The 25,877-nt window shown below is 39.7% G+C and overlaps 1 protein-coding gene across 3 annotated transcripts in view; it reads right to left on the bottom strand.

Annotated features, from left to right (window-relative positions):
• Positions 1 to 25,877, bottom strand: part of FREM2 (FRAS1 related extracellular matrix 2) — a 239,020-nt gene that overhangs the window by 119,890 nt on the left and 93,253 nt on the right. For all 3 annotated transcript variants that reach the window (XM_066381089.1, XM_066381088.1, XM_066381090.1), the window contains exons 3-6: positions 23,928 to 24,074; positions 19,432 to 19,662; positions 2,216 to 2,341; positions 790 to 1,041 (exon numbers count right to left, since the gene is read on the bottom strand). In XM_066381089.1, the coding sequence (XP_066237186.1) occupies positions 790 to 1,041; positions 2,216 to 2,341; positions 19,432 to 19,662; positions 23,928 to 24,074 (756 nt within the window). The remainder of the gene's footprint in view (positions 1 to 789; positions 1,042 to 2,215; positions 2,342 to 19,431; positions 19,663 to 23,927; positions 24,075 to 25,877) is intronic.

Genomic DNA, 25,877 nt, shown 5'->3' with positions numbered 1-25,877 from the left:
AAAAGAAGGAAATCCTTACCTTTTGTGATGGCTTAGATGGATCTGGAGATTATTAGGCTAAGTGAATAAGCCAGGTAGAGAAAGACAAATATTATATGATCTCACTTATATATGGAATCTAATGAACACAATAAACTGAGAAACAAAACAGAACAGAGGCAGGGTCACAGGGAACAGAGGGACAGCTGTCAGAGGGAAAGGTAATAAACGGATAGGGTCAAAGAAGGTGAAGGGATTAGCCAAGTCATATATACATAACACACAGATAAAGATAACAGGACAGCAATCTCAGAGGGAAAGGGGGATGGTATGCAAAGGAGGTGAAATGCGAATGGAAAGAGACATTTCATGGGACATGTGGGCATATTGTGGGGGTTGAGGGTGTTATATTGAATAGAATGCTTGAAACACATTATATTAAAAGAAATTAAAAAATAAAATGTCAGCACAATAAATAAAAAAAATAAAAAAGTTAAAAAAAATTCCTTCAATTCTTCTAAATTTCCATGAAATTTTAGAAGTTTAAACATCTAATTGCAATTGGCATTGTAAAAAAAAAACTGTACAGAGGGAAAAACCATGTAGGTGTTATTTGTGCCCTTTAAAAATATTAAATTAAGAAAGACAAATTGTTTAATGCAGTTGACTTGAAAAATCACACTTAACATCAAGTGTAAAGTAAATATGCGTGTGATATTATTTTACACTGTCATTTTTCTGTCTCGAAAGTTGTGCCTAATGTTGGTCTGCTTGGTAAAAGGAATCATTTTGAGATAAATGAGTACTTACCATCATCTTTGTCGGGGATGATTGTAACACAAGCGCCCGGGAATTCTGATCCAATTCTCCCACCCATGGGCATGCTCAGAAGGACGTGGAATGTTTCCTCCTCTTCATACAAGGAGTCATCAATAACAACAATCCGACACATTTTCTCCATTTCATCTCTGTCAAAGCGGATGACGCTGGTGTGGTCCTCAGGCCTGGATATGTAGTCGGAATAGGACAGCACTGACGTCGGCACAGTTCCGCTCGCCGTTCCTCGAGGCAGAGAAAAACAGAAAGTGTTTGATACAGAATAGACTGCTCACAGAATTAGGGGATACTTCCAAATGAATATGAAGTGATAAAATATCCTCTCATTTTTGTGAGCAGTTTATATCACAAGGGTATTTCCAGAAACAATGTTCACATGCAGCATTTAGTAGTCAATTAACAACTTATAAACATTCCTGCAAATTGCAATATTGCATATATACTGTTCTAGCATCTTCAGTCAACTTCACAATGGTCTCAAACACGTGACAAATATTAACATGTCAAATGTTTTCTCTACTTCCTGCCCATGGTCTTTTAGAACAACACATTATTACAAAATAATAGCTCCTGATATTCAAATGCTTACAGTGTACAGGTAAAGTACCAAGTGTTTTACATGCATTAATCCTCTCAACCATTTTATTCTGTTGGGTTTATGCATTTGGTAATGAGGCTTATAGAAGTTAAGCTCCTTGCTCAGGGACCCAGTGTGGGAGGCTGGGCCCGAAGTCTGTCATTGTAACCAAGATACTCTACTACCTTTCAATGGATATTCATTTATAGAAATTTTAAAGATTGTCAGCATAGATACCAACAGCATATATGACTTTTCTTTTGCATTTTTAAAAAGTCTACCTGTTTCTCAGAAAAGTGTTTAGTATATTTATAAATATTACATATTAATTTCAGTTTTGTATTACATAAAATCACCATTAGAGGATGTTTACCTGTGAGCAAAACAAATATTCTGAAATTTGATAGAAATGAGTTTCAAACTAGTTTGAAATGTTTCTTTCCTTGGGTATGCATTTTGTTGCCTCTTTTTGTTTAGTTCTGTGTCTTTTAACAATTATTACCTTATACTTGAGCAGCCTAGGGTGGAGGAGTGGGGGGGTGGGGAGCTTCAATTTCTTATAATCAGTAAAGCATTGAATATTAGATGAAGCAAACAAGTGAATCAAGTATTTTTGAGTAAGTAGTAGCCAAGTCCTTGCAGGTCTTCTTAGAAGAGTCCTCAAAGGTGTGATAATGAAGGAAGACTTTTGGATAACTGCCTTTTTTTTTTTTTTACTCACGACAACTATAATAATAAAATTTACTTCTCATGGCATGATTTTATGTCTCCAAAACGTTAAAGAGACTTATTTATCTCTTTGGGCGGGACATTTTGAGCTACCTTGTTGTGTGTAACAGATCACCATCAACTCCTGGCTCACATCACCAGTTCTCCTGATGGGAATGAACAGCTCACCAACATCTTCCTCAATGGAGTATTCAGACTGAGGGATAAATACAGTTGATTCTAAGGAGAAAACACAATCGCAGTCATTGTTACTTATTTATTTTTTTAAAAATTTTCGTTAGAAGGCCCTGCCGGTTGGCTCAGTGGTAGAGCGTCGGCCTGGCGTGCGGAAGTCCCGGGTTCGATTCCCGGCCAGGGCACACAGGGAGGCGCCCATCTGCTTCTCCACCCCTCCCCCTCTCCTTCCTCTCTGTCTCTCTCTTCCCCTCCCGCAGCCGAGGCTCCATTGGAGCAAAGATGGCCCGGGTGCTGGGGATGGCTCTGTGGCCTCTGCCTCAGGCGCCAGAGTGGCTCTGGTCGCGACAGAGCGACACCCCGGATGGGCAGAGCATCGCCCCCTGGTGGGCGTGCTGGGTGGATCCCGGTCAGGCGCATGCGGGATCTCCGTTTCCAGCTTCAGAAAAATACAAAAAAAAAAAAAAAAAAATTGTCGTTAGAGAGAGAAAAGAGGGGAGAGATAGAGCGAGAAACATTGGTTTGTTATTCACTTATTTATTCATTTATTGGTTGATTCTTGTATGTGTCCTGACCTGACCAGGGATCAAACCTGTAACCTTGGCTATGCTGATGATGCTCTAGCTACCCGCCTAGGGCACAGTCATTATTATTTTTATATGAGCTTCTTATTCCTGGAACAGTACTATGCAAATTAAAATTTCTCTAAAAATTAACCCCTTACTCTCCCTCGCATGTTCCTCTAGAATAACACAGTGTGAAGGGAAAGAAGAAGGAGAGTGGAGAAGTTGGTATAAAGCGTGCAGGGCATGGGCCAGTGAATTCTTAACCTAGAAGTAAAACCCAACATTGCTTTTATCTCCAGCAATTCTTTTCTTCCCAGTAAGTGCTGCCGACACACTGCCTTTAACCCAGCTTTGTTCTATTGCCACTACTCAACATCTTTCCACTGAGTAGTCAAATTTTAGAGTTGGAAGAGAACTCAGCAGTCATTAGGCCTCACCTCTTACTTTATAGATGAGGATTCACAGAGTTGAGCCTACTTGTGAAGGACACTTCCTGGTAAGTCAGGATTAAAACTCCGATCTTGTTAGGTCGAGTATATTTGTTCTTTTTACCTCAAATGTGTTTCTTTTGAATGATTAAAAAATAATGCATTGTTCAATCCTTTGTTTCTCTGTTTGTTTTTTAAATAACAGTTCCTTTAGAATTCATAAATTTATCAGTCATAAGGTACAAGTCTGTGTTTTCCTCCCCCTCCCCCCAGAGGAATAACAAGAACACAGAGTGTACAACATTATATTTAAATAATAAGACTTTGGTTTCATTTTTACGGTACTTGAAAGGTACACTAAATAATAAAAATGGCAGAAATTGTTTAAAACAAAAAACCCTGTTCAAAGTAAAACTATGTTTAGCTCAATGAAATGTTTTGTTCAATAGTTTGGCATGATAACCCAAGAGATACTTTGCATTTGCCAGGGGAAGGTTTCATATACACACAAAAAATACTTCATGGTTATTTTTAAAACAGTAAGCTTCACTGCCTCTGATGATTATAAAAGACACTGGAGTAGTGAAAACACAGGCCCTCGAGGTTCCTGTTCCTCCATTCTCCGCCCTCCCTGCCTTATGCCCCTGGAGCTGATTAATGTGACACACAAAGTTTTCCTTGTGCTCTGGCTCTTGGCTGGGTCAGCGAGGTGAGGGAGACGGGATCTGAGAGCCTGAGCAGGGGCCACACTTTGTTTTTCTCTGTCTCTGTTTGAGTGTGGGCTGCTAGCAAACCCAGGAACACTGGCCATGACCCCTTTTTCTGCTGCTGCTTTGGTGTAGTATTTTCCCTATTGCTCCCGATCTCACTGCTCCCCTGGGCAGAAGACCCAGTCACTCTGGGCTTTTCCTCTCTCTGGAGCCCCAGCGAAAAAAAACACAGTCTGAGTTTTTCTCATCTCTGGTGTTGACTGCTAGTGTGTTTTATCTCCCACCTCACTTCTCAACTTTTCCCACCTTTAGTTGATTCCATGATCAAATTGTTCAGGGAAGCCTGCGAGCCCAGCTGGGGCTCCTCCGCTGATTTCTTGTTAGTGCCTATAGGTTTAAATTATACATGAAGAATAAAGCTGGGTGATCAGAGCTAGCCGTTAGCTGTGGAATCATTCCTACTCTTGGTCTGACAAGGGGCAAACAGGTCTGGCACCAAGTTGAGGTCTTCTGTTGACTTAGCTGCTGACAGAACTTTGTGGGAGAGATGAAGAAAGACTTCCCTGGTAACAGTTTCCAGCTAACATTACTTTTCAGCTTCACTTTATATGTATGATAGAAGCAATATACAGTACAATATACAGACTACCTCAAGTAAGCACAACTTTTGTAAATGCAAAGTCCCGAAAAGTAGCATTCTTCTCCTATCCCTAAAAATGATAAGCTAATATGTATGGGGTTCTTACTATTTGCTAGGCCCTATTCTAAACACTCTAAACTACCTAGTCTATCTTTGCAACAACCCTTTTCAGGTAAGAACATTATGACTGTCATTTTACCTCCAACAACATGAGGTACACAAAGGTTAAGTAACCAGTCGAAGGTTGGGCTGGTAGGTGCTGGTGCTGGGATTTGAACCCAAGAAGTCTGTTTCAGAGCTCAAGCTCATAGCTACTATGCTCTACTCCTAAAAGAAGAACACACAGGGTGTCAGGAAGCATCACTCATGCCAGAGAAAAATAAAAGGCTAAATTGAAATGATAATAGAGAGATATAAAGTACTGCTAAAATAGAGATGCCAGGTATAGTAGAAGCAGAAAAAATGAAGCTAGAAACAGATAATTTAAGAATTTTTTAAAAGATCCAGTGTGTTTTAAAGAATTGTACACATATAGATTACACACACACGCACACACACACACACACACACACATTTTGAGGGAGGCAGGGAGAGAGACAGGAGCACTGAGTTGTGCCTTGATGGGGGAATCAAACCGGCAACCTTTGTACTTTGGACAATGCTCCAACCAGATATTTGGCCAGGGCTTAATTTTTAATTTTAATTTTTTAATTTTTAGAAAGACAGAGAGAGGAAGGAAGAGAGAGGGTAGGGGGAGGAGAAATATTCATTTGTTGTTCCACTTTTTGTACATTCAGTGGCTGCTGCCTGTGTGTGCCCTGGCCAGGGATGGAACCCTCACTCCTGTTTCGGGACAATGTTCTTACCTGAAAGGGTTGTTCAACTGAGCTCACTGGCCAGGTCCCACGCACACATAATTTTATTCATATAAAATTACAAAAGTATTATATAAACATATATATGTATAATATACACAATGATATACAGATATCATACCTGTATGATAAAATATAAAGGATAAACTATGTCAAAACCTATTAGCACATTAGACCAAAACTGCAGGAGTCTCTGGGAAGGTGTTCATGCTGGAGAAAGCAAGGGCTATAGTATAGATATAGTAAACTCCACACTAACTAAATAGAGACATGTCGAAAAAAATGACAGCAGGATCACCTTCTCTCAAACACAAATAGTGGTCATTTTCATGTGGTAGGACTACAAGTGACCGTTACTTATTTTAATCTCCAACTTTTTGACAATGAACTTGTATTATTTTTCTGTTTTTGGATTGGTTTCATTACTCTGTATTTTTTAAAGTTGAAGCCATATAAAGTGGATCTATATTTTTATCAGTCAATGTGACTATTGCAATGAGTACTTTGATTTGCAATTGCTGTTTTTATTTTTAGGTTTCACTGTGCTGTGACTTAGGCAAAAAATGACTTCTATTCTCAGAAATAAAGTAATTGCAGCTACATTTGAAAGGAAATGTTCAAATTGACCTTTTCTCAAGTATACTGAACAGATTTGCCAAAAAGACTCTGCCAACAACCTGACAGAACAGAATATCTTCTACCCCCCCTTTTTTTGCTATAATAGAACAAAGAAAGGAAAAAAAAAATGCAGTGCATGCATGGATAAATACATGGAGTATTCATCGTTTTAAAAAAGTTTGGCACATTCAGAAACATCCGGAAAATATTCTGGAACACCTTCAGGCTATTGTGGTGCCCTTAGCCTGTCCAACAAGTGGCACTGACTAGACTCATCACTGATGTGTTTGAACTTGGACAGTTCTCTCAGACCTGTGAAACAGTCATAGTAATATTGGTTAATTTCAACAGGGACTTGAAAAAGAAATGAGAATAATGAAAACATATCTAAATAACATAATAAGAGTTATAATTTCACATCAGGATGCCATTGGGTTCCAAAGATTATTCTTTAGCACGAGGCAGACATGTTGATTAAGAGTGAATCTCTGGATAAGCTTTGTCTCATTAAGTGTTTTTATTTTGTAAGTGTAGAAACTTTCAGAAAGTTTTATATCACTAAAAGAGTTCTATTTTGCACCACGTTCTTCTTCTTATCCACCTTATGGGGCCAGGAACTGTGTGCTGTATTTTGAACAAGTGTTTTGCTTATGTATTTGTTTCCAACAAAGAATTTTTTGTTTCTTTTAAGATGGTGACTCATGCCTCATAGCTATAGAGTTCAAAAAGAAACAAGCTTCACACTTAATTAAGGTGAAGCTCTTGCATACTGTTTTTAATTACTTATTTCTCTGTCATTGGTTACAGTTGACTATCGTCTTGTTAATTCTGGACCTTTGATTTTGGTATGCTCATCTCAAAATATCAGGTATTCATTCAGTGATCTCCCTATGTCAACTTGCCAATGGTACAGAAATTAAAATAAAAAACAACTAATGTTTGGATTTCCTATAATAGCCTATGCCTTCTAAATTCTATTTCATAACATGGGTTTGGTTCACTCAGCAAATAAAAGTCTGTCTTTTCTTTGTATCAAATAAGATTAAAGTCCTTCCTTTCTTCCTTCCTTCTCTCTCTCTCTCTTTCTTTCGAGAGAAAGGAAGAGAGATGAGAAGCATCAACTCATAGTTACGGCACTTAAGTTGTTATTGATTGATTCTTATAAGTGCCTTGACCCAGGGGCTTCAGCTGAGTCAGTGACCCTCTTGTTCAAGCCAGCAACCCTAGGTTCAAGCCAGAGACCTTGGGCTTCAAGCCAGCGACCTTTGGGCTCAAGCCAGTGACCATGGGATTATGTCAATGATCCCACGCTCAAGCCAGCATCCCCATGCTCAAACTGGTGAGCCTCGTTCAAGCCAGATGAGCCCCTACTCAAGAAGTTTTGAATCTGGGATGTCAGCATCCCAGGTTGAGGCTCTATCCATTATGCTACCACCAGTCGGGCAAGATTAGGGTTCTTGAGGTATAGATCCTACTTTCCTCCAGAATACTGTTTATTCTCTACTAAGGATTATGTAGTATTAACTAATCTGACCCCACAAAAACATGACAGAGATAAAATATTTAATACAAAGTAAAAAAAGGAATGGGATTTTTATACCAAATAAGAAGTTTTAGCTCTTACATATTTTACTTATAAAAGGAATGAAATGTTCAATATTAATTAATATCCATATATATTTCTAGGACTGAGAAGAGATGGTATAATTTCTGACAGCTGGGGAACCAAATACACGGGAAGTTAAGAATCTTTATTCTAGGTTAGATACTTCTCCCATGAGTGTGGACTGCTCCCTTATCATGGCACATTTCACTTTGTATTGTTCGTTGTAACAATTCCATGCAATGCAATCATCTAATTATGTGTTCCTTCATGGTTAGTGTGCCTTCCTTCTCTAGCACTTGTAGCCCTTGCTATTAGCAGAATTTCTGGCACATAGCAGATACGTCAGTAGACATTTGTTGAATACAAATCATTATGCAAGGGCTGAGCTGGTCTTGATTTATCTTCCTAGAACACTTTGTTCTTTTTCTTTCACCTATACTAATTCATATATCTGAGGATTGATGTATAAAGAAAAAAGGTAATAGAATAAAATAAGAAGAAATTACTGTGTTGTTCTTGTTCTTTTTTTGTTTTGCATGTACAAGAAGAGGTAAATAATGTGGCCGAATATACAGTGTATGTGTGGCTGGGGGGCTTTATAGAGGAGTAATTCTATGAGTCTGAGAGATTTCATTTTAAAACTGATATAAAGTCTCACAGTTCTGAATGTAACACTTGAATAGAAGGTTACAAAGCTCCTAATGCACTGTCTGGCTCACAGCAGGTACTCACAGATGTTAAACACTAGCTCTATGACTATCTTATCCTCAGCCTTTCGAGTGACCGCTTTGACCTTCATGGTGTGGACGAAGTAGGTGCTCTGTAATAAACCTAACCAACAGTAACCCGACAGAGTGATCTAATCACATCATTCTAACTGGGCAAGTTAATCATATTCCAGGTATATAACTTCTTCTGTTAAAGGTTTATCTCTGCCTTAAGCAAGCTCTATTCATTGCTTCTGTGCACCTGGGTTAACATACCTTTGAAATGCCTCTTTTTCAGACCCCTCAGAAACTTAATCACCCTCAAGAGAGCTCATGATCTTGTTAACTGTCCTGTAATCCAGTATACACTTGGCTTTTTCACAACTTCATGGAACCTTCCTTAAGTTCCCTCCTTCATTTCAAATGCATAAAGGAAACTGCAAAACTCATTCTCTGTAGTCCGTTTGGCTCAAGTAAGTTCTTCGGAAAGTCCTCTGCAGGTTTGGCTGCTTCTTACATCAACATTGGGCTTAAGTTTAAAAAGAAAAAAGTAGGAGGAACGGCAGCCACCTGAAGTTCCTCGAAGCCCTCCTTGTCACGTGGAACCTACTGTCTGCTTCAGTCAGAGTCCAGCCTCACTACAGAGGATCTTTTAACTGAAGCCAGTGGTCAGTATTCAATAGAATTTCACAGAGGAGTGCCCACGGCCCCTCAAACGAAGTGTAATTTGACCCATCTCTGCCAATAGAAAAGAAAACCAAGTAAAACCAAATCTGACTTGGGCAGAGATTAAACGGAGGCCGTCTTTCTCAGGTTCCTCAGATAGAACATGAGTTGAACACTTCATGCTCTTTAAAACTCCCCCTAACTGGAACTTATCTATGTGCACATGTCAAGGATGGAGATGGTGGAGTGAAACTGAAACAGGGATGGACAGCAACGGGATAGAGAGGAGCAAAGGAAGAAGGTGAAAACCACAACAACAAATATCAGATTTTCCATGGGCCACAGAATTCCTGAGGCATGGGAGGTAAGCCAAAGAGAAGTTCGTATCTCTGCTCCACAATCTGTTCTGTTCTTATTCTGGTTTTTCTCTTTGTCAATTTAATCAGTAAATGACTGAATTTGTCAATTTAATCAGTAAATGACTAAACCCGTGTGTCTAGGAAGTAATTGATACCCATAATCATGGCAGAATGGTCCATTTCCTCATTAGCGACCCCATCAAAAGTTTTGTTCTGTAGTAGGAAAGAACCCTTCTCAGCCCTCCATTTTTTGTGTAACAAAAGATGAGTGCTTTAGATAAAATGTGTATTTTCCAGCCCTTCTGACAGTTGTCCTGTGTCTGGGTGGGCCCTCCTTGATTGGCAGGTGTCAGAACCACTGTGAGAGCTGTGTGTGGCTGTGCAGGAGATTTAGCTCTACTCAATTCATGGCCACCCCAGGACTGTCAGGGATGGGGACTGGGAAGCACGTGCCCCAGGCTCTCAGTACCTGTCCTTGGAGGTAGGCTATGTGAGCTCTTGCACACACGACACAGGAAAACATCATGACTGGACCTGCTCTTTAAAGAGGATTCTGTTTTATCAATTACAGAGCCCTGGTTCCCAACCAGAGAGTCACAAATATCTGGAGGCATGAGAGGTGTTATAGCATGTTCATGCAGGCATTGCCTCATGGCAAAATAAATAAGCACCTAAGCATATTATTATTTTTGCAATGACTATAGATACTTATATATTTATTAAAATATACATAGTTATTTAAAATCTTTACTAAAATTACAACTATATAATTTAAATAATATAAACAAACAGATTTATTATAAGAGTATAGTCATGAATATGTTAGAATCCAGAACCTATGTATATAGGTACATATTTCTGTATATGTGTAGAGAATACATGTTAAGTTTTGGTTGGGTTTTTTTTTGTCTTTAATTTATGAACCAATGTTCTAAAACTTGTGACATGTGAAATTGAGAGTGTCCAAGTAAAACATCTAAAATGGTACATAATCCTGCAAGATAGTGAGGCAACAAAGGTTGAGAGAAAGAAAGAATATACTGTGTTTAACACACCGTCTGGCACACAGAACATGCTCAGTGAATTTCAGTTATCATTATCAGTACCAGCTGTGGGCAAGGACAGTATAGGTAAAAGTATGTCCTTGCTTTTATCTGAACTGGCAAATCAATAAAAGCAGTTCCCAGTCTGAAATAATGCAAAGCTGATTATTCCATCTTCTTGTTCCCATAACACTTGTTCCTACTTTGTTGTATGACAACACACTTAGTTGCAATTGCTTATTCACAGAGATGTCTTTCCAAGTAGATCATATGCTCTTTGATAGAAAGGATGATATCTTATCTTTGTATTCCCAATACATAGTACTGTACCTTGCACAAGTATGAGCTGGATATATTTTTATTGCATGCAGTAAAATCTCATAAAATGCCCTGGAATTAATAAGTAGAGAGAGAAATATTACAGACATAATGGTTCCTAGGGCTAGTGAATTTACATGTGGAGCATTACAAGAGAGTTTATGAAGAAATTCAAAATTTTGAAATAATTAAGAAAATGATCATTTGTGTCAGTAAAAATTTACTTAAAATAAAATCTCACATTATATCTATGACCTTAGAAATAAAAACAATATTTGAACTGTGATTTATTTATTTATATTAAATGAGAGGTGGGGGGGCAGAAACAGACTCCTGTATGCACCCCAACTGGGATCCACCTAGCAGGATCAGGTGATGTTTTGCCCTTCTGGGCTGATCTATTGCTCAAAAACTGAGCCATTTTAGAGCCTGAGGCAAGGCCATGGAGCCATCCTCAGCATCCAGGGCCATTTTGCTCAAATCAATAGAGCTATAGTTGTGGGAGGAGAAGAGAGAGACAGAGAGAGAAAAGGAGGGGAAGGGTGGAGAAGCAGGTGGTCGCTTCTGTGTGCATGACTAGGAATCAAATCTGGGACTTCCACATGCTAGGCTGACACTCTACTGCTGAGCCAACCAGTCCAGGTCTGCTGTATGTTTTTTGGAACTCTTTCATAAGAATGCTGCAGCATGAGAATAATTCATTTTTCTTATTTTGTGCATCAGGAAACTAAATAAAAGCTGTTTGGTTTGGTTAAAGTCATATAACTAGAAATGGTAGAACTGGGAATCAAACCCAGGTCTTGCAATTTCAAGACCAATGGTCTTCAACAAGACATGGAACATAGCAGGCATTATGGAACACTTGTCTGTTATTATAGGGATGATCATGGCCTAGAATGAAGAGCACTGAACTTTATCTAGAAACTTCTAAGACAACTTGGAATGGTCATAACATGAAATGAAATTATGGAAAAGTTTTATTTGGTAGCCTGCAAAATGACAGATTATATAAGGCATATGTGTATGTGTGTGTGTGTGTGTGTGTGTGTATATGTTTGTTTGTGTATTTTGTTTTTAACACCCTACTTCTGAGACCTATTATGGTTATAAAGTGTTGTTCTGGACTAAGAAATAGGAAGGCACAGATAAATTTAAGTGTCTTAACCCTTAATGTAAAGTATGGCAATTATACCTATTGGAAAATAAAGCATCAAGAAATGATTTTAAATAAACTCTAACAAATGAGCTAGTTTATATGTAGCATAGTTGTCATGGGCTTGTTCAAAAGAGATAAGCTCTCCATGCTAGCACTTACCCAAAACTCAGGACTAGAAGAAAGGTTAATTATTTATTTTTAGTTAAGGAGGATAAAATTAATGTAATTAAATGCTAGCTATTGCTTAATGGAAATTATAAATATAACTGAACTTCATATTTAACCAGAGGCAGAGATGTTAAACGAACAGGGTCAAAGCTCCAGTTCTCTTATCCCTCTCTTGAGTTGTTCTCAGTCATTTTTAACCAGAGATATTCCACATGTGTCTCCATTCCATGTACTCAGTAGATTGTATCTTCACAGAAACATTTAATAGTTTTCTGACTGACAGATAATGTGGGCTGGCAGTTTAAAAGAAAGTCATGTCTGCCTTCCAACAGTGTTTCTTTCAGCTTTAGAAGAGTCTTTCCAAGCTTTTTATAAAGGCCAGTCTTTAAAAAGCCACTTAACCTTTTTCTTCTTTCTCCTCCTAACTGCATTGAGACAAGCCAAGACTGCAGAAGTATGGCAGGAGGAGGAAAAGGTCAAATTACACATATACACAGTGAGGTGTACCTTTACCAACCCTGGCCAAGGGGGCATCGACAAGAAAACATCATGCATTAGAAATGATGAGCAATGATTCAAAACACCAAGGGGGTGGGAGTGGGTTGAGTGGGTATTATGTAACAAATCTGGAAACATATGGACAAACGAAAATTGAATATATGAAGGAAACTTGAAACATTAAGTGCAATATAAGGAACAAATCAATCCAAAAAATGGTCTAATTCTTAAACTATTTGTCTAAAGAACATTTTGAAAGACAATTAAAAGACTTTAAAAAGTAATGAATTAATTTTAAAAATGAGAGGGACAATGTTCGTTCTAAAAGGATAAAATTATAGTAAGGGAAAGAACATGTTGATAACCCTATGGTTATTTTTAGTTCATTTACTTGAAAATACATAGCCTCCCAATGCGAGGCTTGGGATAGGGTAGATTTTCTATAACAAAGGTGTAACTTTTTTTTACAATATGAAGATAACAAAAGTCATACTAGACTTTTTCAGCCTTATATGCTCCCTAGACTGCCTGTTAATATTATAGGGTAGAGATATTTTTTAAAAATATGGGAGCGTTACTTGTCAGTCCTAATAATTTAGTCAGTGCTCAAATACTTGATTAAGAACTTTTGCCCACTAAGGGATTAGGGAAAGAACAGTGGGACATTCACACCCCCCATAGAAGTAACACCTTATGCCAGAAGGTATAGATTAGGGTATCAAAATTGAGTATAGGGGCCTTGTAGCTCCTGCTCCCCCAAAAATACATTGTGCAGACACAATTATTGGAAATCAAAAAGATCCTGTTTAGGTACACAAATGGCCCCTCTTTCAGGAGAAACTTAAGGCAGCTGCTCAATTAGTATAAGAGCAGTTACAGCTTGGGCGCTGTATATTTAAACCTTCAAATACGCCATGGAATACGCCTATATTTTTCATTAAAAAGAAATCAGGAAAGTGGAGGCTATTACAAGATTTAAAAGCAATAAATAAGACTATGGAAATTATGGATCCTCTCCAACCAGGACTCCCCTCTCTTACTGCCATTCCATGAGATTTTCACCTTATTATTGACTTGAAGGATTACTTTTTTACTATTACTTTAAGCTCTCATGATTGCAAGCATTTTGCATTCAGTGTTCCTTCACTTAATTTCTAGGCTCCCATTGAGCGATACCAGTTGCCTCAAGGTATGGCTAACAGTCCTACATTGTGCCAAAAATATGTTGCTCAAGCTGTCTCTCCAGTATGAAGGCAGCACCCTAAGGTGCACATAATCCTTTACATAGATGATATTCTTATTGCTCATCCAGACAAAGACATTGTGCTGACCATTTTGCAACAATTAGAATATTCTTTAAAAGAATCAGGATTTTATATAGCTCCTGAAAAGGTACAGCAATCTTTACCTTTCTCTTATTTAGAAAAAATTATTGAGGGACAAAAAATTTGTCCACAAAAATTAGAAATCAGGATGAATCATTTGCAAACTTTAAATGATTTCCAGAAATTGTTAGGAGACATTAATTGGCTTAGACCTTCCTTAAAATTAACTACAGGGAAACTAAAACCACTTTTTAACATTCATAGAGGTTCTGCTGAACCAATTTCCCCTCGTTTAGAGTTAACTCTCAAGGACTCCTACCGGGAAAACTTTGGCAAATGGATGTTACTCATATACCTTCATTTGGCAAACAGTCTTTTGTCCACACTACAGTGGATACTTATTCTGGATTTATAATAGCCTCTGTCAGAACAGGTGAGGCTGCTAAGCATGTTATAGCTCATTGTTTGTATACATTTTCTATTTTAGGACTTCCTAAGATGATTAAAACTAACAATGCTCCTGCATATATATGTAGGAATAGCATTTACTATATTTTGTCAAACTTTTATAATTAACCTGAGGACAGGTATTTCTTTACAATCCTCAGGGTCAAGGCGTTATAAAGTATGCCCAGCAAACGCTTAAAGGTCAATTATAAAAAATAAAAAAGGGGAAGCCATATCCTGGAACTCCTGCAAATCTTATTTATCATGCTTTTTACTTTAAAAATATTTTTGAATGCTGATGTACAGGGTCATTCAGCAGCTGAGAGACTCTGGAATCCAACAAGAAAAGCCTTCCCTGAAGTGCGATGGGGGACCCGCTCACAGGACTCTGACAAGGGCCAGACCCTGTTCTCTTATGGGGCTGAGGATATGTGTGTGTTTTTCCTAGGTTTCCTGAGGCTCCTCGGTGGGTTCCTGAACGTTTGTAAGACACCATGAGCCAGGATGAGAGACTCACTCCACAAGAGCAACTGTATAAGGCTTATTTTACTCCACTCTTGACCCTCTCTGTCAAACCTGTTTCTGTAAAAAGCTTAAATTGGCAGTGCAGGGCCCTCAAACTCCTCAGCGAGATCTTCTGAGCATGGCTTTTAGGTCTATAATGACCAAGAGGAACAGGAAAAGGCAGACAGAGCCCAAAGAGATCAGGCAAAATATCAGCTCTTGGCATATGCCCTCAAAAGCTCCAATGCCCCTAAAGGGGTCTCATAAGACTCCATCAGGGCCCTGCTTCAAGGGTGGAAAGTAATGTCATTGGGCTAAAGCCTGTCTAGTTGTTCACCACCCCCCCCCCACCCCACCCCCCCGCCCAGGGCCTGCTCTCGCTGTGGGAAAAAGGGACTCTGGAAGGTAGGCTGCCCCCTCGCTCCTCTAAGGGAAGGTTCAGTCTCTTCCAGCCACCTCTGACCTAGCCTTGCTCAGGTTGCCACTGAAGACTGAAGGTGTCCAGCGCAGTTGGCCCCATCTCACGTCACCGTGGAGGAGCCTAGGGTAACTGTCCAAGTAGAGGGTAAGCCAATCTCAGTTCTTATAAACAGAGCCACTTACTCTGCCCTGCCCAAATATTCAGGTCCTGCTCATCCCTCGCAGATCTTTGTTGTGGGTATTGATGGTCTTATTTTCCTCCTTGTTTGCCATGGATCCACTGCTCCTTTACACACTCTTTTTCTCCTCCTGCCTCGCTGCCCCAACCCTATTTTAGGCCAAGAATTCAGAGCCTTTCTCTCCTTTCACTTCCCGTCCTCAGAATCGGCCTTGTTGCTACTTTTGGCCAGCCGGATTTGAACCATCACAGGAAACCCAGAATTGACATTAGGCTTGAGACAAAAGCTTAATGTGCTGGAAGCAGTGGTCACTGGACTTGGAGGCTATCTGCAGAGTGTAGAAATGTGACAACAGTTCCAGTGCTATGTGGACTTTTCCTGGACATGTTCCTGGACTCCTGGACTTTTCCTGGATATGTTTCCTGAACTCCTGCTCCTTGTGACAGTTCTAAATGGACTGAACTGGGGTTGGGTTGCATTTGCAGGGAATGCAAAACAGTGATGTGTCAGCATGGACTTGGTGAACATGTTAAGGACATTCAAAACAGCAAAGACTCCATTATAGATCCTGTTAAATTGGCTAAGAATTTGCTTAAAGGCTTTAATCCCTGTAATGTATTAAGACACTTGTTTCTATATCTGTTAACATTGGCTATGCTAATATTCTGTTTATTCTTTTTTCTATCTGCCTTTGTAATAGAATCTGGGAAATCAGATGAGTGTAAATCTCAGCACATGAGCTAAATTTAAAAAATATATATAAAAAGGGGGCATATGTGGGAAACAGGCTGTAAGATGGCAAGGTCGTTATAGCTAAGGCTTAGTTTAAGACTAAGCCTTTCCCACTCTTTTAATACTAAGATCTTCTCAACACTAAGCTTTTCCCCACACCCTTGACTGTTGTATGATGTGGGGTGGTGCACTCTCATGAGGAATCCCACTTATGCCTCAAATGAGTGGCTTTGTATCAGAGACTTCCTTATTATGTATATTGGCTTAAAGGCTTTAACTGTCTAAGCTAGATAATAAAGCAAAGATCAGGGGCTTTCTCTTTCTGATCTTTTTTTTTTTATAAATAAATTTTTATTTTAATGGGGTGACATCAATAAATCAGGGTACATATATTCAAAGAAAACATGTCCAGGTTAACTTGTCATTCCATTCTGTTGCATACCCATTACCCAAAGTCAGATCATCCTCCGTCACCTTCTATCTAGTTTTCTTTGTGCCCCTCCCCCACCCCTCCTCCTTTCCCCCCTTCGCTCCCCCGCCCCCCTTAAACCACCACACTCTTGTCCATGTCTCTTAGTCTTGTTTTTATGTCCCACCAATGTATGGAATCCTGCAGTTCTTGTTTTTTTCTGATTTACTTATTTCACTCTGTATAATGTTATCAGGATCCCATCATTTTGTTGTAAGTGGTCTGATGTCATCATTTCTTATGGCTGAATAGTATACCATGGTGTATATGTGCCACATCTTCTTTATCCAGTCCCCTATTTTTTTTTTACAGTGATTAAAGCCTTTAAGCAAACTCTTGGCCAATACAGCAAGAATCCATAAAAGAGTAGTGTCCTTAACATGTTCACCAAGTCCAAGTTGGCCCCAACACTATGCCAAATCCCTGAAAAATGCAACCCAACCCCAGTTCAGTCTGTTAGGAGCTGGCACAAGGAGCAGGAGTCCAGGAAAAGTCCACATCCAGGAAAAGTTCGTATGGCACTGGAATTGTTGTCACAATTCTATACTTTGCAGCTCACGTCCAAGTCCCAATGACTGCTGCTTCTAGCTGGTAATGATTCAGGTAGACTGGAAAAGCCATCTGCAGCATGTGTAGAGATGGAGCTTCTGTTCTCTTCTGCCTAGAGAGATGAGAACAGGTTGCTTTTCCCTGGAGCTCTGCGACTGTGGCTTGGTAAAGAGAACCTTGGGATACACTAAGCTGGGTGGCAGAGGTAGATTCATAATAGAAGTTGGCAAAAGGGGGAAAGAGAGCTCTAAATTAGGAGTAGGTCCCAGCCTGAAATATGAGTGGGGATAAAGGAAACACTATATATTAAACAAAGCAGCAGAAAATAGGACTATCAACACCCACAACAGAGATCTTTGAGGGAAGAATAAAAAACCTGACTATTCAGGCAAGACATAGTTAAGTGGCCCCTGTGCAAATGAGATCAGTTTATCTGCTTCTTGGAAGAAATACCCTAGGCTCGTCCACAGTGTCGTAGATGGGGCCGACGGCCCTGGGCACCTTCAGCCTTCAGTGGCAAACCCCAGCTTTCTGGGTAAGGTTAGGTCATAGGTGGCTGGAGCAGGACTGGAAGAGACTGAACCCTCCCTTAGAGGAGTGAGGGGGAAGCCTACCTTCCAGTGTCCCTGTTTCCTCACAGCAGAGGCATGTAAGCCTGGCAGGCTTTAGCTCAATGACCTTCCTTTCCACTATTGAAGCAGGGCCCAGATGGCATCCTATGAGTCCTCTTTGGGGCGTTGGGAGCCTTTAAGGGCATATCCTAAAAGCTGGTAGTTCCCTTGATCTCTATTGGGCCTTTTCTGCCTCTTGGTATCTTAAACGCCATGCTCAGAAGATCTCGCTGAGGGGTTTGAGGATCCCCATCCGCCTATATAAATCTATTTCATAAATCTGGAGCTATTTGCAAAAAGACAAAACAGTGTTATTAGCTGGATCAAATAAAGAAGGTAGTAGTTTGCAGGAGAAAAAGATTTGGTGTCTCCTGTTCATCAGCATTCAAAAGAAATTAAAAATTTTTTTAAGTAAAAAGCATGATATGGTAGACCCATAGGAGTTCCAGGATATGACTCCCCCATTTAAAATTTTTTTAAATTGACCTTAAAATATTTGCTGGGTACACTCTCTGATCTTGCTATCAGCATTGAAGAGGCCTCCCGATCCCATCCTCTTTTCTCGGTGAGTCTATTTTTTTAATTCCACGCTGTTCTCCCTAAGGACCCGGAATTACTAGCCATGCTGGTTCATGGCAAACCTGGGAAATCACCTTAAAAGTGACCTCACCACAAGCACTCAAGGGATATTCCCCTGCTGCTTGTGTTCCATAGCCAATGGAATGAGTAGACATCTTTTTCCTTTGCCAGGCTTTGGGAGGTCATTTCTTTTGGTTTCTCATATATGGATCCACTTGTCACTGTGACAATGAACTAACTACGCAGAGACCAGATGACATTCCCTGAGAGGCTGAGGGGGGGCAATAGCCCCAGTCAACAGCCTTACTCAGATACAGATTAGTACAAATAACTCAGGGAAGCAGAAAGGAGGTGTTTTCAAGTGGTGAAGTAAAGGACAAGGAACACGCTTACTTTAATCGGCATTCTGAGAGTGCTGTTTTGCTCTTTTCAGCATGGGTCAGAGAGGCCCGAGACTCAGCCACTCATGGCCTCCATCCTTCAGTGTCTCGCTGTCTCTAACTGTTATTCTAACTCTGCATGTTCTCTGAGTGTATTCCTATGGTTAATGCTATAGACTTCCTTCTTATTACTTTCACTGTGTCACAGAAATTTTGATAGGTCATTTTCATTTGTCTGTATATATCTTTTGAATTCTGCTTTTACTTCTTCTTTGACCCAGTCATTTTTTAGAAGTATATTTAATTTCCACATTTTTGTGGGTTTCTTTACTTCTTTTTTTATAGTTGAATTCTAATTTTAAAGCCTTATAATCAGAAAATAAAAATAAAAAGAAAATACATAGCTTCCCTTCATTCATTTTAGGGTTCCCTCTTCTTTAGCATACCTGAGAATACTAAAACATTAATCTAGGTTTTTCTCTCTACAGAAAGCCCAAACATCAAATTTAAAACTTTTTTTGTAAAGTATTTTTGTCGTAAAAACCCAATCAACAGCAGCAACACAGTTGATGATAGTCTTACCATCTCCTGGGTCGATGATCTCCACTGTGGTCAATGAGGGAAATTCCAGGGCAGCCAGCACAGGCTCTGAGAGGACCACCTGGAAGGTCTCAGACTGCTCGTGCTCCCCGTCACCCATGATGTGCACTCTCCATGTGGCCCTGGTCTGGCCTGGATTGAACTGCACTTGCTTCTGTGCTTTGCCCTTGAAGTCTTTGTTTTTTACTGCAGTCCCATCTCTTGTGCCAATACCTTCACAGAATCACAAAATCATTTTCTTAGTTTCATTTTCAATTGGATTATTAAGGTTTTCCTTGTTAACTTAAAAAAAAATTAAGTGAGAGGAGGGGAGATAGAGTCCTGTATGCGCCTTAACTGAGATCTACCTGGCAACCCCATCTAGGTCTGATGCTCGAATCAACAGAGCCATTTTTAGCACCTAAGGATGATGTTTGGACCAACCGAGCCACTGGCCATGAGAGAGGAAGAGAGAGAGAGGCAAAGGGGAGGGGAGAAGAAGCAGGTGGTTGCTTCTCATGTGTGCTGTGACTAGGGATCAAACCCAGTATGTCTGCATGCTGAGTTGATGCTTTATCCACTGAGCCAACTGGCCAAGGCCCCTTGTTAACTTTTTGTGCATCAATTGATCCTATAGTGCAAAGTAGGTCCTATTCAGATTCCATGAAATGATAACTGGGTCCAGTGATAGTGTTTCACCGTGGGTTCATGACTCTGTCCTACTCTTGCCCCATTATGGTTTTACTGTATATTCTTCAAGCTAAGTTTGTGTTAAACCCTCTAAGGTGGAATACTAAGTTTGCATTGGGTGAAAAATAACGAGTCCCTTTTTATAATGAACACACAGCATCTATTACAATTGCAGTGCTAGTCTACCTTGTTACTTGAAATGTGGTCCATGGACCAGCAGTGTGAACAACATCTTGGAGCTTGTTAAAAATGCAGTTTCAGCCTTACCCCGGACCTACTGAATCAGAATCAACACTTTAGCAAGATCCCCAGGTAAATCTTATGTGCATTAAAATCTGAGGCCGGGCAGCCACATACCAAAGACTTCATATCTCCACAAGGTCCTATGTAAAGTAACTGCCCTGCATTAATAAAGAATGAAATTGTGGAGGGAACATATTAGTCCACATTTTAACCTAATGCAATATGTGAGACAGTTAAGCATAGCCAGTGTTAAAAAAATGACCTTGGGGATAAAAATATTCAGCTGGGAAACCATTTATATTATAAATAATATTATTAGATGGGGCAAAAAACTGTGAAAATCAAAAAGCTTACAAGTTGGGTTTAAATGTGTGACTTTTTTCCCCCCTGAAGAGAATTAATTATGAAACAAAACATATCCTTTGTTATACTAAGTGACACTGTAACTCTGTCTTTTTCTCTGGCATGAAAAATATGGTATGGAGGTTATACAAAGTTCTTTTGGAATGAGAAAACAAATTTTGTATCATATCTCGGCCACATGGTGGCTTTGGGATCATAGGAAAATTATTAACTTCCTTAGTTGTAGACAATTTAAGGCACACAATGGAGTAGTAGTTGAGAGAGTCAGCCTTGGAGCCAAATCCCAGCTCTGCCACTTAGTAGCTGTGTAATTTTGGGTACATGACAACCTTTCCGTATCATGAAGGATGCAGTGACATTCTTCTCATGAGGTTACCTATGCAAGTTATTGAGAAGTAGGCCTTACATATAATAAGAACCCAATACATCTTAGTTATCAGTATGATCACGTCATGGTCCATAATCTAACAAGGTGTCTTACATTTAATAAGCACTCAAGAAAACCTTAGTTGAGTCAGTGAATGAAGGGTTGTTGTAAGTAGTAAAAGGCAAAATATTTAATGTGCCTAATGAAGTATGTTGCACTTAGAAATGTTCAATAACTGGTAGCAGTAAGATCCTCAAATTTCAACTACTTTTGTGAAATGCAATTATGTACTTATTAATGGGTTACCAGTATATACTAATTTCTGAGAAAATACATGTACTAATTTCATGTAATTTATGATTCACTAACTGGGCTCCTGAAGGTAAGTGACAGTCCGCTTTTAGCTATAATGCAAACTATCTAATTTGAAAAGTCTGTAAATGAAAGTGGAGGTCACAGAACAGAAACATGAAACCTATTCATTGTAGAACTCCTAGGAGGCTACCTTTCACTTTAATGTGACTTCCATTCCCAGCCCTCGCATGAATTCTGTTACTATCTTCCATGACTGATGGGTGTGGGCCACACAAAGTCTTGTCTCCCCAGGTTACTGAGTAACATGTGAAGTTAACCAAGCAGGTCAATAGAACCTTTTCAGAATCGCTAGTGCTGGTCTCCACATGTAGAAAATAAGTACATTAGAAAAATAACTTAATGAGAAAACAGAGCTCTTGTCTGATATTTTAATGTTCAGCTTAAAAAAAAGCAATGGAATGAAAAAATCGTTTAAAAACATTTTTTCAGCTACTAACTTTCCCATTGCTATCAGTGGGCTACTTGTGAGTGAATAATAAATATACTCAACAAGAGTGGAAATCTGGGTAAAATGCAAATAAGTGAGGCATCTTTAAGGATGGTGAAGGCACTCTGTTTTTTGGTGATTTGTTTCCCTATGACTTATTTTCAAGCACAAAGCACAGTAAAGGCTGATCTCTCAATGACTGGAAGTAAGACAGGGTCATATTCCTGATTTGCAGAGCATGTGTATGTGTCCAGAGTGAAAATACTTCTAAATGAGAGTGCAACCGGTCATTCATTCTGCTCTAGAAGGTTAAACACAGCATGTGTACATGACAGCCTTGGAAGAGATACAGGTCCATGGTGGACTAACCCCATCTAGAGTCAGAGTCACCTTACAAGATCAGCAGCGTGTAGAGTAAAACACCCTCTTCCAGAGTTAAAAGACAAAGAGTATTTCTAAAATCATGGATCATTATTATCTAGCATTCAAACATGGGGGGAAATTATAGGAGCAGGCGAGAGTTGTGACTGTGGCAAAGATGGGTGTATGTGTGTGCTCATGTGTGTGTGCGCACGCTTATGTGTGTGTGTGTGTGTGTACGCTCGTGTGTGTGTGTACGCTCGTGTGTGTGCGCACGCTCGTGTATATGTGTGTGTGTGCTTGTGTGTGTGCATGCTCGTGTGTGTGTGTGTGTGTTTGTGTGTGTGTGTGTTGATGGGGATCTGCTTGAGGTGTCTGAATTTTATGGACTAGGAAAATTTCAAAACATCATTTTGAAGACATAAACATGGTTACACCTTTTATTTTGTCAACATTTTTTTAGATTTCTACCTAAGTCAATACTTTCATTCAATAACAGCTCTTTTAGGCCCTGGCCAGTTGGCTCAGTGGATGGAGTGTTGGTTTGGCTTGTGGACATCCCAGGTTTGATCCCAGTCAGGGCACACAGGAGAAGTGACCATCTGCTTCTTTCCCTCTCTGTCTCCCCCTTCTGCCCCTCTTCCCCTCTCACAGCCAGGGGCTCGATTGGTTTGAGAGTTGGCCCCAAGCACTGAGGATGCTCGCTTGATTTGAGCATCGGCCTTAAACTGGGGTTGCCTGGTGGATCCTGGTTGGGGCACATGTGGGAGTCTGTCTTTATCTTCCTTCCTTTCACTTAAAAAAAGGTCTTTTATTTTATAAAAATTCTATCAGTCTAGATGTCTATAAAACATATGGTACCAAAAATAATATTAACTGCTTGGGGTGCTATCATCTTTTATTAATATACCAAATATTTTGTGCCAATTATATTGCTGAATAAGATTACCAATATATTTATTGGTAAAAATATCTATTTTACACTTATATGAAATTGAATGTGAGCTTGAACTGGAGTTTTAAAAAAGGTTTTATACGTTTGCTTTTGAGTCTTAGTTTTATTTAAAAAGATAAAGCAGCAGAATACAATTAGTATTTAACACCTTACTGTTGGTTCTAAAGAAAAGTCCAACATGTATCTTCTATGTAGTGCTTTTATGCAGTGTTGAGGTTCTTAAAGCTTTAGTGACCTACCAGAGCATTCAAATGCAACAAACAAATAGTGAATTACATATCAATGCTTAATAGGTTATTGAATACTTTATTGTTAAAGCAGCCTTCACATATGTTCTATTTATGCAGACATTTATCTTATGGAAAAATTACATAATTGCCTAAACCTATTTATGATCTAGTGACATTTAAAACTTTTTCACTTATGGGTGATTACTGCCAGTTTTGTAGTTATTTTATATCAGAGAAAGATCATATGTAGTTTTGAAGAGGTGTATATTTTGGTTCACATTTTCTACTTTTATAGACTTTTGTCTCGGTGATTTAGCCTTGACATGAAACTTTTGGAATTTTTTTTAGCAGTTAAAAGACATTTAAATGTCAACATCTCCTTAAGCTTTAAAACTAGAGCAGTAAACTAAATACATTTTAATCATTATAAAATTATGAACTTTTGTTAGAAAACTGAGACTTTGTGAGAGAAGTGGTAATTAAACTTACTTATAAATGAAGTTTCTCCTAAGTAACCTCTACGTTTAAGAACGACATCTAGAAATTTGGAGTCCTCGTTGATCAGGTAATATTCCTTTTCAAAGGAGATCCATGCCCAATTCAAGTGAAAATGCTGCTTGGTTAACTTGTTTCCACCTAGAAAACAAAAATTTAAAGCATCAACGTGTTGCTTAATTTGAGTGAATGACCTTAAAAAATTCCACAGACGACTTTAATGATGCAACATTAAGAATCACAGTAGCTGCTTGATTTGATACACACTCTAGAATATGTATATGGGAATACAGCTTAGTGTTATACAGAAATGCAGTAGCTGACATAATTCTTCACAAAATCCCTCGCTTTTTAGGAGGAGAAATTGTCAAGGGGTGGAAGGAAGCAACATAGTTTAATCATAAAATCAAGTATCGGTAGTGACTTGAGGATTCCAAGATGGCAATGGAGTAGGTGGATGTTCCAACTGCCACCTCCCAGGACCAAATTGGTTTACAACTTAATTTAAGAACAATCATCTTGAACAACCAATTTTGGACTAAAAGAACATGAATCTGTAACCAAGCATCACAGAAGAAGCCACTCTGAGACTGGTACGAAGGGTGGAGATGTAGAAAGGGCTGCCCCGCTCCCCGGAGTGAGCAGTGCCTGAGGGTCTGGAGGGACTCTCACTGCAGGGAGGGTCGCCCTGAGAGGGGAGGGTCCTCAACCTCAGGCCCGGAGCCCCAGCCTAGAGCCCCAGAGCCTAGAAGAGGTGCCCACATAGCATTTGGAGGTGAAAAGAGCCAAGGTTTCTGTCTGCGAGAAAGAGATGAGCTCTTGGAGACCTAGGATTTGTCTTAAAAGGCCTGTGCAGAAAATCTTGTTCTCAGCCACTTACCCAGGGCTTGAGTGGAGGGAGAGCTGAGAGGACTAGAGTTGTGTGAGGGGAGTGTAAAGTTGGAGGTCCAGGGAGAGACACTGTGGGGGACGGCCACCAGAACCCCTGTGCTGAGTCATTCTCCAATATTGCAATTGCCATCTTTCTTGGGTGGAGCAATCCCCTCTCAGCAGCATCAGCCTGGGGAGAAGCAACTGCTCCACCCTCGGCAGTCTCTCCTGCCCTAGTCACGGAGACAGGATTGTTCTAAGAAGCCAGGAAGCAGGGGGCATATTAGTGACTCAGTTTTCTTGTGTTGAGGTTGAAGTTTTCCCTCACACACTCCTGAGTCTAATTCCCCTTCACAGGAGACTCAGTAGAAACTTGTCTGGACTGTGGGAAGACCAGACCTCTTAGTATCAGAGACCATCCCCTCCAGACTCCTGGGCCCACCCCCTATAGCGATCTGTGAAAAAAAGTTTGGACAGACTGATACCTGATACTTGGGGCCAAGGAATGGAGCCACACTCACCACCCTTCCTAATTCCTGAATTGCCCTAGGCTCTAGACCAGAGGTAGGCAACCTTTTTATACCTACCACCCACTTTGTATCTCTGTTAGTAGTAAAATTTTCTAACTGCCCACTGGTTCCACAGTAATGGTGATTTATAAAGTAGGGAAGTAACTTTACTTTATAAAGCTGAGCTACAGCAAGTTAAAGCATATAATAATAATTATTTATCAATTACTTTATATAGAATTTTTGCTAAGTTTGGCAGAATAAATCTTTATAAAACAACTTTCTATAGTTAAATCTATTTTTTTAATTTACACTTTGGTTGCTCTGCTACCACCCACCGTGAAAGCTGGAATGCCCACTAGTGGGCAGTAGGGACCAGGTTGATTACTACTGCTCTAGACTCTATTAGAGGTATTTTCAGCATTGAGCCCAAGAAGCAGCCAGCAGACAGAGGCTGCAGGAGGCTGGACTCAGGGAACTTGGCCTTTTAAGTGGAACTTCCCCCAGGCCTAGTATGGATAAAAGCCAGTTTAGGTGTGCAGCTTAGTATTCCCATGAGCACTTG

Source organism: Saccopteryx leptura, chromosome 4, assembly GCF_036850995.1.
Source record: "Saccopteryx leptura isolate mSacLep1 chromosome 4, mSacLep1_pri_phased_curated, whole genome shotgun sequence".
Taxonomy (NCBI): Eukaryota; Metazoa; Chordata; class Mammalia; order Chiroptera; family Emballonuridae; genus Saccopteryx; species Saccopteryx leptura.
This window is presented reverse-complemented; position numbering and strand designations above follow the sequence as displayed.